Source organism: Oncorhynchus mykiss, chromosome 11 (assembly GCF_057628025.1).
Source record: "Oncorhynchus mykiss isolate SJ-2025 chromosome 11, ASM5762802v1, whole genome shotgun sequence".
Lineage (NCBI taxonomy): Eukaryota > Metazoa > Chordata > Actinopteri > Salmoniformes > Salmonidae > Oncorhynchus > Oncorhynchus mykiss.
The window spans coordinates 59,120,952-59,133,868 of NC_143032.1; the positions used below are offsets into that span (position 1 = coordinate 59,120,952).

At 39.1% G+C, this 12,917-nt stretch overlaps 1 protein-coding gene across 3 annotated transcripts; it reads right to left on the minus strand.

Moving 5' to 3' along the window:
- Positions 1–4,475: 4,475 nt before the first annotated feature.
- On the minus strand, positions 4,476–12,535 carry LOC110536042 (ubiquitin-conjugating enzyme E2 D4). 3 transcript variants are annotated; one of them, XM_021621551.3, is made up of 7 exons: positions 12,275–12,535; positions 8,600–8,663; positions 8,340–8,371; positions 8,157–8,234; positions 7,953–8,058; positions 7,014–7,107; positions 4,476–5,921 (listed from the first exon to the last, which is right to left on the minus strand). In XM_021621551.3, the coding sequence occupies exons 1-7, from the start codon at positions 12,296–12,298 to the stop codon at positions 5,876–5,878; spliced, it is 444 nt and encodes a 147-aa protein (XP_021477226.1). In that variant the 5' UTR covers positions 12,299–12,535; the 3' UTR covers positions 4,476–5,875. The 3 variants fall into 3 exon arrangements, with proteins under 3 accessions (XP_021477226.1, XP_036791775.1, XP_036791773.1); XM_036935878.2 differs by lacking the exon at positions 4,476–5,921 and adding an exon at positions 5,980–6,435; XM_036935880.2 differs by lacking the exon at positions 8,340–8,371 and having other exon boundaries at positions 12,275–12,532.
- Between the last annotated feature and the right edge of the window lie 382 nt (positions 12,536–12,917).

Consider the following 12,917-nt stretch of genomic DNA (forward strand, 5'->3'; position numbering starts at 1 on the left):
TGGTGCACTTCACAAAATAGATGGAATCATGAGAAATGAAAATTGTGGATATATTGAAGCAACATCTCAAGACATCAGTCAGGAAGTTAAAGCTTGGTCACAAATGGGTCTTCAAATGGACAATGACCCCAAGCATACTTCCAAGGTTGTAGCAAAACGGCTTCAAGGTCAAGGTATTGGAGTGGCCATCATAAAGCCCTGACCTCAATCCTATAGAACATTATTTTGTTGGCAGAACTGAAAAAGCATGTGCGAGTAAGGAGGCCTACAAACCTGACTCAGTTACACCAGCTATGTCAGGAGGAATGGGCCAAAATTCACCCAACTTATTGTGGGAAGCTTGTGGAAGACTACCTGAAACATTTGACCCAAGTTAAACAATTTAAAGGCAATGCTACCAAATACTAATTGCGTACTTCTGACCCACTGGGAACATGATGAACAAGCTGAAATAAATCACTCTACAATTATTATTGTAGAATTTTTACTAGGATTAAATGTCAGGAATTGTGAAAAACTGAGTTTAAATGTATTTTGCTAAGGTGTATGAACTTCTGACTTCAACTGTGCATACATACACTACCATTCAAAAGTTTGGGGTACTTAGAAATGTCCTTGTTTTTGAAAGAAAGCACATTTGTTGTCCATTAAAATAACAACATTTGTCAGAAATACAGTGTAGACTGTTGTAAATGACTATTGTAGCTGGAAACTGCTGATTTAATGGAATATCTACATAGGCCCATTATCAGCAACCATCACTCCTGTGTTCCAATGACACGTTATGTTAGATAATCCAAGTTGATCATTTTAAAAAGGCTAATTGATAATTAGAAAACCCTTTTGCAATTATGTTAGCACAGCTGAAAACTGTTGTTCTGATTAAAGAAGCAATAAAACTGGCCTTCTTTAGACTAGTTGAGTATCTGGAGCGTCAGCATTTGTGGGTTCGATTACAGGCTCACAATGTCCAGATACAAAGACCTTTCTTCTGAAACTCATCAGTCTATTCATGTTCTGAGAAATTAAGGCTATTTCATGCGAGAAATTGCCAAGAATCTGAAGTTCTCGTACAACGCTATGTACTACTCCCTTCACAGAACAGCGCAAACTGTCTAACCGGTATAGAAAGAATGGGAGACCCCGGTGCACAACTGAGCAAGAGGACAAGTACATTAGAGTGTCAAGTTTGAGAAACGGATGCCTCGCAAGTCCTCAACTGGTAGCTTCATTAAATAGTACCCACAAAAGACCAGTCTCAACGTTAACAGTGAAGAGGTGACTCCGGGATGCTGGGCTTCTAGGCAGAGTTGTTAAGAAAAAGCCATATCTCAGGCTGGCCAATAAAAATAAAAGATTAAGATTGGGGAAAAGAACCCAGCCTCCCGGAGTCGCATCTTCACTGTTGACTTCGAGACTGGTGTTTTGCGGGTACTATTTAATGAAGCTGCCAGTTGATGTGTGAGGCGCCCGTTTCTCAAACTAGACACGAATGTACTTGTCCTCTTGCTCAGTTGTGCACCGGTCAGACAAGTGAAAATTATTTTAAGAAAACGTGTCAATACTTTGCCCCTTGATAACCAGCTCACTTCTGTATGTTGTAAAAGCGTTACATGGTCGCTGCCCATATCATTGCATAGTGCAGAAAATACATGAGTTCAGGGGACTTGCTTTAACAAAGTTAACCACATTTACTGTAGTGTCCAAAACATCTTTCAAACTGTCAGGCTTGGCAGCAAGAGCCTCTCGTGTGGATGCTGCAGTGTACCCAAGTGGCGTCGGGAGTAACTGCTTGCACACGCGTTACCACTCCAGTCTCCCTGTCATGGCTTTTGCGCCATCAGTACAGATACCAACATGAGCAGCAGCTACGTTTGGCTACATACGGACTGTTAGTGGAATTCCCGTGAGAGAGTAACAGTTAATGTGATTGGATGTAAAAAAAATAAAATAAAAACATTTATTTAACTAGGCAGGTCAGTTAAGAACAAATTATTATTTTCAATAATGGTTCTGCACCTTGTTCACGGGCAAAATGACAGATGTTTACCTTGTCAGCTCGGGGATTCGATCTTGCAACCTTTCAATTACTAGTCCAACGCTCTAACTACTAAGCTACTTGCCGCTCCAATTATTTGACTAGGCTACCTGTATTTGTGTTGTTACTTCGCTGAACACGAGATGGTTGAATGTTATTTTTGGCAGTGAAACGAGTCTACTAAAGGTGAGAGAAAAAACTCACCCAAATGTACAGCCCCGTTCGAAAAATATAAATGGACTATTTGAAAATGTTTTATTTAAAAAAGTATTTTTTTAAATGTGAATCACATTTTTATTTGACGTACCCCAGTTTGGGAATACCTAGTGTAGATGAAGGAGTGGAGAAAGTTAAAGAAGGATTTATTTTCCTCTGAACAGGGTATTGTAGTAGATACCAGGGCCACCCGTTTGTGTCAAGAACTCCAACGCTGCTGAGTTTTTCACAGTCAACAGTTTGTGTATCAACAATGGTCTTTGATTTGATTAAATATTTTTATAGTCAAGAAAAGAGTTATGGTGTTGGAAAGTCTTAATCACATACAGATACTACATTTGAGATGCATTTATTTTAAAAGGCTGGTCCTGAATTTCAAGTTAGCAAGTCTGTACATTTAAAAAATAAAAATTGTAAATGTATTTAAATTTACATGGCAAGTATCTACTGATCAAATGAAATAAATGTCCCTTTGGGGAAAACAAGCCCTGATAGCAATTTACATTATCTATACACAAAATGGTAAAGTCTAAGATTTTAATTAAAGGTGTCAGGCAAATTAATTGTAAAGAAATCCCTGATATCTGGCAAATGGCTGTGAAAAGGTTCTCCATTTTGCAAAGCATGCCAAGCTGCCTATCATGACCTCCATTGAGATCATTCTAGTCTGTATCTCTTTGGATCAAACCAAGATGTTATTCTGAAAGGGACATTTGATGGATCGATGCTGATTGCACTCAAAAAGGACAACTGGAAGACAAATAAATAAATAACCAAACAAATATAAAGAGCGAAATCAGCAACCAAGTTTTGTCCAGTGGCATTACTGACTGCCTGTCTTTTTAAGAATTGGTTTTACTGCCAGATGATTCTGATGTATTCAGTTGATATTCAATCCATTGCAGCTAAATTGTAGAACAATTTTGAAAAGGCATTTTGTGCCAAAATCATAGCCTTATGACCTATTCTAAATGTCATAATGAGAACGTATGCATTGAGCTCCATAGTAAGTAAAAAAACAGTCTATAGTCTAGAACATGTTTTTCCAGCCCAGTCAACCTAACTGATCCTTCATTAAATCTATGGAAAGACAGTCACTGCGACAATATCAAGCATTTCACAAGTTTGGCTTCTCGCCACCTGACAAACATTTCAGAAGGAATAATAGTTGATAGAGTTTGGTATGAGGGTTGTTGACAGGGAGGCCAGCCCCTGGTCATGATCAGGGTTAGTACCTTGCTTCCCGATAGAGTCAACCCCTAGTTGTGAAGAGCCTGATGGCAGGACCAGCACCCCATCATGGACCAGGGTTGAGCTGGCCCACCATTGTGCAGGAAGCCACTCAGTGTGGCGGGCCAATGGCTCATCACAAACTTGCAGTACGGCCTGTTTGTTAGGCCAATGTAAAGGCATGACAATGGATGTAATTTAAATACTATGAGGGTGGTTGATTAAGCAAGGGGATTCAGGTTGTGGCTAATGAAGATTAGATGCAAATTGGGATGGTCACAGCTCTATGTCCATATATGGAGTTTTGGTAATGGCCTCATTCCAATGTGTGTCTGGGCCCATACGGTGTTCCTGCTTCAGGGGGTGCATTGCAATATTAATGTTGGTGCCGATGTGTGGCATTCCTGTTCAGGGCCACATTTCAATATGAGCTCTGTACCCATATATGGAGTTCCTGCTCAAAGTCTACATTCCAATACAGAAGACAATGCCCATATATGGAAGTTCCTGAAGTGTCTTCTGAATCTTAAAACTCCTCTTGAAATCGATTTATTAACACGTCAACGGCCAAATGTCTTATACTCCCCCCCCCCAATACTTTTTATTCCCTTTCCACGGCGACAGTTATACTTTATTTTTAACCAATCTATGGCGCAACACAGATGCCGTCTAAATAATCCAGCACCTGCACAGGATTATGTTGACGTTGAATTTGATATTACTAATGGCAGATTAATCACTAATGGCATACAATCAAGCTTGCAGAATACTAGGTTACTAATGCATTGCACATGTACACTGTTGGAGACCCTCTGGAAAAATAAAGCGAAAGTAAGGTTCCAATGATGCTAAAACAAATATGCAGCTGCCAAGATCCAGGTTAGAGCTCATGTTACAGTTTATGTTACAATGTAAGATGTAAAAGGCACGGGAAATGTGTGAAACACCTTGTGAAACTTGACAACAAACCATGATGACAAATACATCTGAATTTAGTCAAACTAAAAACAAAACTAAATGTTTATTCATAAATCTGCAACAGTTTTTCATTAAAGGAAGTCTTTAAACTCCCATCTAATGGAGATTCAAAAAAAAAAAAAAAAAAAAAAATTGTTTTTTTAAATACTCTAGTTTTAACCAATGGCATATCCAAAACATTAGCATGTGCAGTCTCTCCAAGCATTAACAAAACCTGTTTGAAAACATTCACATCAGTGTTGTACAGTAAAACAATTTGATAAATTGAGAAGGGGAAAGCTAATGAATGACCCATGTCAGACATCCAAAAACACAACTTCTGGATTAAAGCAGTAACTCACTGTGCAAAACAGGTCTGATCATTTCTCACACCACAGGTCACTACAGTGCCATTTCAGACAGGTGGGTTGGATATATACCTGAGCTACTGTATTTAGAAAGTGGCATTGTATGGCTGGGAGGAGTTAATCTCAGAGATTAGCTTTACCAGAGTTTAAGTGTCTTTACAGTTGGATGTTATATGACAAGATGCTAGCCCTGGATGGATCTAGGACAAGAAAAGGGAACATAGATGACAAGTGATAAAAGTAGTGGCAGTTTCAGAACTTTTTCCCTGGTCGCTTTCCCATGAGCACAGATACCAGTCCAGCTCACCTTGATTGCACCTCTCTCCAGGCTCTTCAAAGACCACCTGTCACTGCATTTGGGACATTTCCAAATGCATTGAATGAAAACAAAATTGGCTCAGGGGGAAGCAAAATTACTTATCTTACATTATGTCTGGGTTTGAGACCAACCCGAGACCGTATTTCAAGACTTTGTGGGCAATAGAACCACGCTGCTGGATATAGCCATGCGCCATTGTGCTGAGCACTCCACCTCAATTTCACAGCTAACATCTGAGAAGAGGTTATTACAATAATACAGCAAGGCCACTGAATACATGAACAAGACATCCAGAGGGACAAAGAAAGTACCTTTGAAAGGAGGGAGAACCAAGCCGCTAACTAGTCCCCTCCAAATTCAAACCCAATGTTTTAGCATTCAGTAGAACACAATCATTATGATAATAACAACAGTGATCATAATAAGAGTATGAATAGTAACACTGATAATAGTCACAATAGAAGTAGTAATAGTTAAAGTCTGGGTGTGGTGGTTTGGAACATGAGGAGGTTCCAGTATTCCATAAGGGAGTGCTTTCAGGAGTTCCTCAGCAGATCCATACAAGTCATGAAGAACAGCACATGGCAGCAGCTCAGCACTTAGCAGCCAGGTTGCACTGTCCCTTATTTTATCGCTTCCTTCTCCAACCCGAGTGTCTAGTTATGTTTCCCCTCTTGTTCCTTTGCCTTGGGTTAATATTAAACATGTTTATTTTCTTCTTTTAGTGTTTTAATTTAACAGGCATTTTCACATTGCATACTTCTGTGTCCATTCTCTTGCTAGTCTGTTGTACCTGTAAAACAAAATGGAAGGTTTGCACGATACCAGAAAAAACTAGCACACCTGTATTCTTGAATATTCCACAAATAATTTAATGCATCATTAACCAGGTTTCCATACAACCCTTTTTGGAAAGTACAGATTTAAAAAAAAAAAAAAAAAAAACTTAAACTCAAGACAGGCCTGATGGAACAGCCCCCCAAAATAAAACACATTCCAAATGTCAACAAAACATGAGACAAGGAGAGATCTTACTGTCTGTAAAATTAATTATGCGAGAAGACGATGGTAATGCCTTTATGTGCAAATATTGATATAATAACCATCATCTTGAAGTAAACTTGGGAGTCACAATATGTGTGGTCCTCCCACTACAACTCGGAAAAGCATGCAGTTTATGACGCTACAGATTAAATAAATTATAATGAACTTCACAGGGTGGTGAAAGTGCACGGTAATGAGTGATGATGCTCCTTTCCAAAAATAGAGGGTCTTATTCTGGTGACATGATGATCAATGCTTGGCTGCTGTTTGACAAAATAAATAATAATAATAATAATAATAATCTTGCTCTTTTGTCCATAATCTTATCATGAAGGCTATCCTACCCACACCGTATCTGCGAATTGTTGGCTAGAGCGCACATGCTAAGACCAGCGTGGGCACACTCGCAATGTAACTCAACATTTTCTGACAAAAACATCAGTAGAGTTGAAAATGCAATGGAAACCCATTTAACTTGTGTTTTTTATTCAGTACATTATTCAGGTAATTTAACCACAAAAGTTAATTTTATCTATCCACAAAAGGTCAATTTAATGGAAACATCTTTGGTGGGAAAATTTACATATTGTTTTTATGCAGATTTTAAAATATTCATATGATAATCTGTCACAAATTGGATGGAAACCTATCTACTAATACCAATGTTATGGTGAAAAGACCTTCACCAGGGTTGACTGAAACGTTGGGAAGAAATGAATGTCTATTGACCAAAACTTTGGAATTAAAGATATTTAATTGTTTGTGGACTAGGCCCTATTCAAGAATACCAGTATGCTGGAGTGTCAAAGCAAGGGAATCAAATACTGTATGGCACACTCACTTTTCCCTGTCAGCTTTGTAGGTGTGTGCAATCTCTGGTACAAGCGGGTCATCTGGGTTCGGATCGCAAAGCAGAGAGCAGATTGACAAGAGCACTAATAAGGAATGGAAAATAAAAACAATCAACTTCGGATAGCTGCAGCTAAACCCCCTCCAGCTGCAGACATACATGACAACAATCAACAACAAAAAATATCCAATATATTTTATTATCCAAAAAGTAAACCAATTAACCATGCATGCTCTTTAAGGGAATGATAAGCCCTGATACACCTACCAACAGCTCACATCCATATTGCTTTGACAACCATTACTGTTGACCACCTCTATCTGAGAGCCATAAAGTGGCACATGACGATTGCCCTTTTCAAGTAAAAAATGGTACATCTATTATTCTGACAACTATTTGAAGTAGAAAATAAAACAATGGATTGCTGAATTTGATCCCCAATTGTCTTGTACATTATTACCAGGAGAGACATTGACTAGGTCCAACAATTGTTTCTTTAAAAACTGTTAGGCCAAATCTTAAAAATATAAAATTACTGCTTTTTAACAAACCACCTAAATTTGTATGCTTAGTTTTAAAATAAGACAGAGGGATAATATTCTGAAAACCAATGGTCCTCTGCATTATATTTACATTTATTGTCCATTAATAATATGACTATATAGTTATACTGCATGTAATGACAGGAAATATTAAAATCAAATCAAATTTTATTTGTCACATACGCATGGTTAGCAGATGTTAATGTGAGTGTAGCGAAATGCTTGTGCTTCTAGTTCCGACAATGCAGTAATAACCAACGAGTAATCTAACCTAACAATTCCACAACTACTACCTTATACACACAAGTGTAAAGGGATAAAGAATATGTACATAAAGATACATTCCAACCCCATGTCAGATATTACACCAATATTCACAGTGGCTTACCTTTTGATACAGTGAGTGCAGGCGACCATTGCGATCTCAATATATCCAGACAAATACTTCCATTGCTGTTGATATTAGGGTGGTAGATCTTTGTCGTGAACGCAACCTGCAATTTAATTAAGTATTTTATAAACCAGCACTTACTTCTAGCACTATGAATTGTGTTTCCTAATGTCAACTGATCTTATGTGATTTTTTACTCACCTTTGGTGGTTTGAAGGGGTAATCTGTAGGGAAGTGAATAGTCAAGAAGAACACTCCTCCCTGATAAGGACTGTCATTCTAAAATAAAATAAAAACATGTTTAGAAAGAGGATAAGAATACCCTTAAAGTTTATTGATGCTAAGCTATGTGCTAATAAGACAAAGGGAAGTTAAATCACATACCGGACCCATTATTGTTGCCTGCCAGTGAAACACTAAATAAAATTACAAATGGGTTACAATTAATACCGAACAATGCAATGTCACAGCCTCGCCCATCACGTTGCTGCCCATCAAAAGTTGCCTAAAATGTATGTATTGTGTATCTGTGCAAATCACAATACTGAATGTCTGACAGACTGGAACTGTTCTAAAAAAACATTCCGACATGGCAAATATGACATTAATATAAAGCATTTATTCCCTAGCTCATCCCTACTTACAATCATCTCCAACTGGTCCCGCTGAGCACTGTGCAGGTGGATCCCTCTGCAAATCTGTCAGTTCCTAAAGAGATATTAGAATAATAATAATAATAATAATAAATAAATAGCAGTGTCTAAAATTCACCTTTGTATCCACTACTAAATGATGTGGCCAGGAAGTAGAAAATTCAGTCATGGATATCAAATCAAAGTTTGTCACGTGCGCCGAATACAACAGGTGTAGGTAGACCTTAGTGAAATGCTTACTTACAGGCTCTAACCAAGTGCAAAAAAAGGTATTAGGTGAACAATGGGTAAGTGAAGAAATAAAAACAGTGAAAAACAGTAGCGAGGCTATATACAGTAGCGAGGCTATATATAGTAGCGAGGCTACATACAGACACCGCTTAGTCAGGCTGAGGTAGCATGTACATGTAGATATGGTTAAAGTGACTATGCATATATGATGAACAGAGAGTAGCAGTAGCATAAAATAGGGTATAACTGTCATTGCTATACATGTTATAAACAGATTGCATAGGTAGTCACATTCACTAGTGCACACCATTGCTTTGCAACAAATTCCAATTTCTTATTGCACAAGTTCAGGTAGTCCCTCCCAGTTCCAGTCTATTTGTAATGAATATAACCCTGATTCAGACACTGAGCAACAATGTGACAAAACTGACATTCAGATAGGGAAAAATAAATAGGCTAGCCCTACATCAGTTTGATGACGGTTGTCTGGTTGAGCACGGAGTTGGGGTGAAGGGTGTCACTGCCAAATTAACAACCAAAGCCTCTCCTCAACTTTGACATTTAGGCTTACATGACCAGTTTTACTCAGACTGGTCTCATAGACTAGACGTAATATAGTAAATGTAATTCCGGGACACTAATTAGTATAATACAGCGCATTCGGAAAGTATTCATACCCCTTGACTTTTTCCACATTTTGGTACGTTACAGCCTCATTCTAAAAATGTATGTATGTCCGCCCCTCCCATCACTCTACACACAATAGCCCACAACGTCAAAGCAAAAACAGGTTTTTAGAATTGTGAAAAGAAATACAACTGAAATATCACATTTACAGTATTCAGACCCTTCACTCAGCACTTTGTTGAAGCACCTTTGGCAGCAATTAAAGCCTTGAGAATGACACTACAAGCATGGCACACCTGTATTTGGGGAGTTTCTCCCACTCTTCTCTGCAGATCCTCTCTAGCTCTGTCAGGTTGGACGGGGAGCGTTGCGGCACAACTATTTTCTGGTCTCTCCAGAGATGTTTGAACGGGTTCAAGTCTGGGCTCTAGCTGGGCCACTCAAGGACATTCAGTGACTTGACCCGAAGCCACTCCTGCATTGTCTTGGCTGAGTGCTTAGGGTAGTTGTCTTGTTGGAAGGTGAACCGTCACCCCAGTCTGAGGTCCTGAGCACTCTGGAGCAGGTTCTCTGTACTCTGTTCATCTTTGCCTTGATCCTGACTAGTCTACCAATCCCTTCTGCTGAAAAACATCCCCACGTCATGATGCCGCCTCCACGATGTTTCACCCTAATGATGGTGCCAGGTTTCCTCTAGACGTTACGCTTGGCATTCAGGATAAAGTTTTCAATCTTGGTTTCGTCAGACCAGAGAATCTTGTTTCTCATGGTCTGAGAGTCTTTAGGTGCCTTTAGGCAAACTTCAAGTGGGCTTTCATGTGCCTTTTACTGAGGACTGGCTTCGGTCTGGCCACTAACATAAAGGCCTGATTTGTGGAGTGCTGCAAAGACTGTTGTCCTTCTGGAAGGTCCTCCCATCTCCACAGAGAAAGTCTGACAGAGTGCCAGAGTGACCATCGGGTTCTTGGTCACCTCCCCGACCTAGGCCCTTCTCCCCAATTGCTCAGTTTGACTGGGCGGCCAGCTCTAGGAAGAGTCTTGGTGGTTCCAAACCTCTTCCATTTAAGAATAATGGAGACAACTGTGCAGACATTTTTTGGTACCCTCCCCCAGATCTGTCCCTCGACACAATCCTGTCTCTGAGCTCTACGGACAATTCCTTCGACCTCATGGCTTGGTTTTTGCAGTGACATGCACTGTCAACTGTGGGACCTTATATAGACAGATGTGTGTGTGCCTTTTAAAATCATGTCAAATCAATTGAATTTACCACAGGTGGACTCCAATCAAGTTGTAGAAACATCTCAAGGCTGATCAATAGAAACAGGATGCACTTAAACTCAATTTCGAGCTTCATGGCGAAGGGTCTGAATACTTATGTAAATAAGCTATTTCCTGTTCTATATTTTTTATAAATTCGCAAACATTTGGTCGCTTTGTCATTATGGGGTATTGTGTCTAGATTGCTGAGGATCTTTTTTAAAAGATGCACATTTTAGAATAAGGCTGTAATGTAACAAAATGTGGAACAGTCAAGGGGTCTGAATACTTTCCGAAGGCACTGTATGTTACGTTTGATATGGCCACATAAGACAGAAGGTGGTTGGTTGGGGTGGATGTGTGAGCATATAACGCCAGCATCTAGCAACCGAAAGGTTGGCATTATAACTAATTAGCAACTAAACTTTTGGCTACTTTGCAACTACTTAACATGTTATGTAATCCTTCCCCTTTAACCTAACCCTAGCTAACACTAGCCACAACAAATTGGAATTCTTAACATTACATACATTTTGCAAATTTGTACAAAATGGATGGACATCCACAAATGAATACATACAATACAAACGGTAACATATACTAACTGGAGAGTCTCCGGCTTCATTTCACATCTATCCCCGAGTCCAGATTGGTTTCACTACACAGGCCCTGACTTAATTGTACCATACTGTGAAGTTGTTACACCATGCCAAGTATCCCTACTCAACTTTTAATACATTGACAATACAGACAAAATACAAACAGACCACTGTTGTTTCAACTGTTCACCAAAATGACATATTTGAACTGTTATGGTCCACTAGCCGTGTACCATTTGAGGTAATATAGTATGACATCACTTGTTGTACATAAAGTAGTACACTTTCTCAATATTCTAGTTAGCTAACATTTTATGAAAACGCTGTCCATTCTGTTATAAATACACTTGCTTGCCACAGCGCCCCATTTGCTACTCCATATATGGCAACATTGGGGTTAAGCATTTGGCAACAAGCAAACAGCTGTCATGTCACGCGTGCGCATTACCTTCTAGCACACTCATTCATTCAAGATGGCAAAAGATAGGTACCATTAGCAAGCTAACGTTAGCTTCAAAATTGTACTTTCTCACCCGGGTCGCCAGACACAAATACATGACTAACTTGCTTATTTATTTTACACTCACAAGGTAGTCATATTACTTGCACCCCAACCAAATGCCGTTAGGTAGGTACAGGCCCGTTACATTAGTTAGCTGCTAACGTTAAGTGAGGACAGCTAACTAGCAAGCAAAAAAATAATGTCCTGTGAAGCTAACAGCTTAGCATAGGCAGCATGAAATGCGTCAATTGCAAAAGGCCACCATTGGTTTCTCGTCTTTGTCTGTCTATCTGCCAAGTATTTTCAAGGGGAGCACAAACAAGTGCTTGTTACATGAAATGTGGCAAACGATTTTGGAGAACCATACTTATTGTAAACATAGCTAACAATTTAGCGGACTAGTTGCAACGCAGGATGGCAGGAAGAAATAAGCAAACAAAAACTCACCTTTTGAATTCTTTTCAACGCCATTGCTAGTTTAATTAGATATGGGTCTCTAATACACTTGGCACAGATACCTTGGGTTAAATTACGATGTTTTTCAAACCAGTCACGTTGTGTGTATATAAATAATGTAACAATCGTGGTGTTTTCGAATAAAACTGCAGTTTCCACGGTAGAAGGTTGCGGTTTTGTTAGGTTTCTCACCCCCCTCTCTCCTTCCACTCACTGGCAGCATCTGCTGCTGGAAAGCATTTCCAGAATATCGCGAGACAAGGAATTAATTGGGCAGCTGACAATTTTTAGTTATTTTGATTGAAATTAATTTAGGCCTAAGTACCCTATCTCCTGACAATGAAGGCAGTTACACATGACCATCGATTAATTGATTGCAATACCTTTGTTAGAAAGAAGATTTATATCCTTTTGATAATTTTGTAATTATTGATTCGTAATTTATTTTGGTCAGGCGTGGTGCAGATTATTATTGTGCATAATTAGCTGGATAAGAAGAACCAAACATTAATTTAATTGTTTTCGAAGTTGTTATCCTGTTTGGACCACTATGCCAAAGACATTCAACATCAAGCCTATTCCAACAAGACTCTGATCCCCTTCCAACAAGACTCTGACTCTAAAATGTAGATGA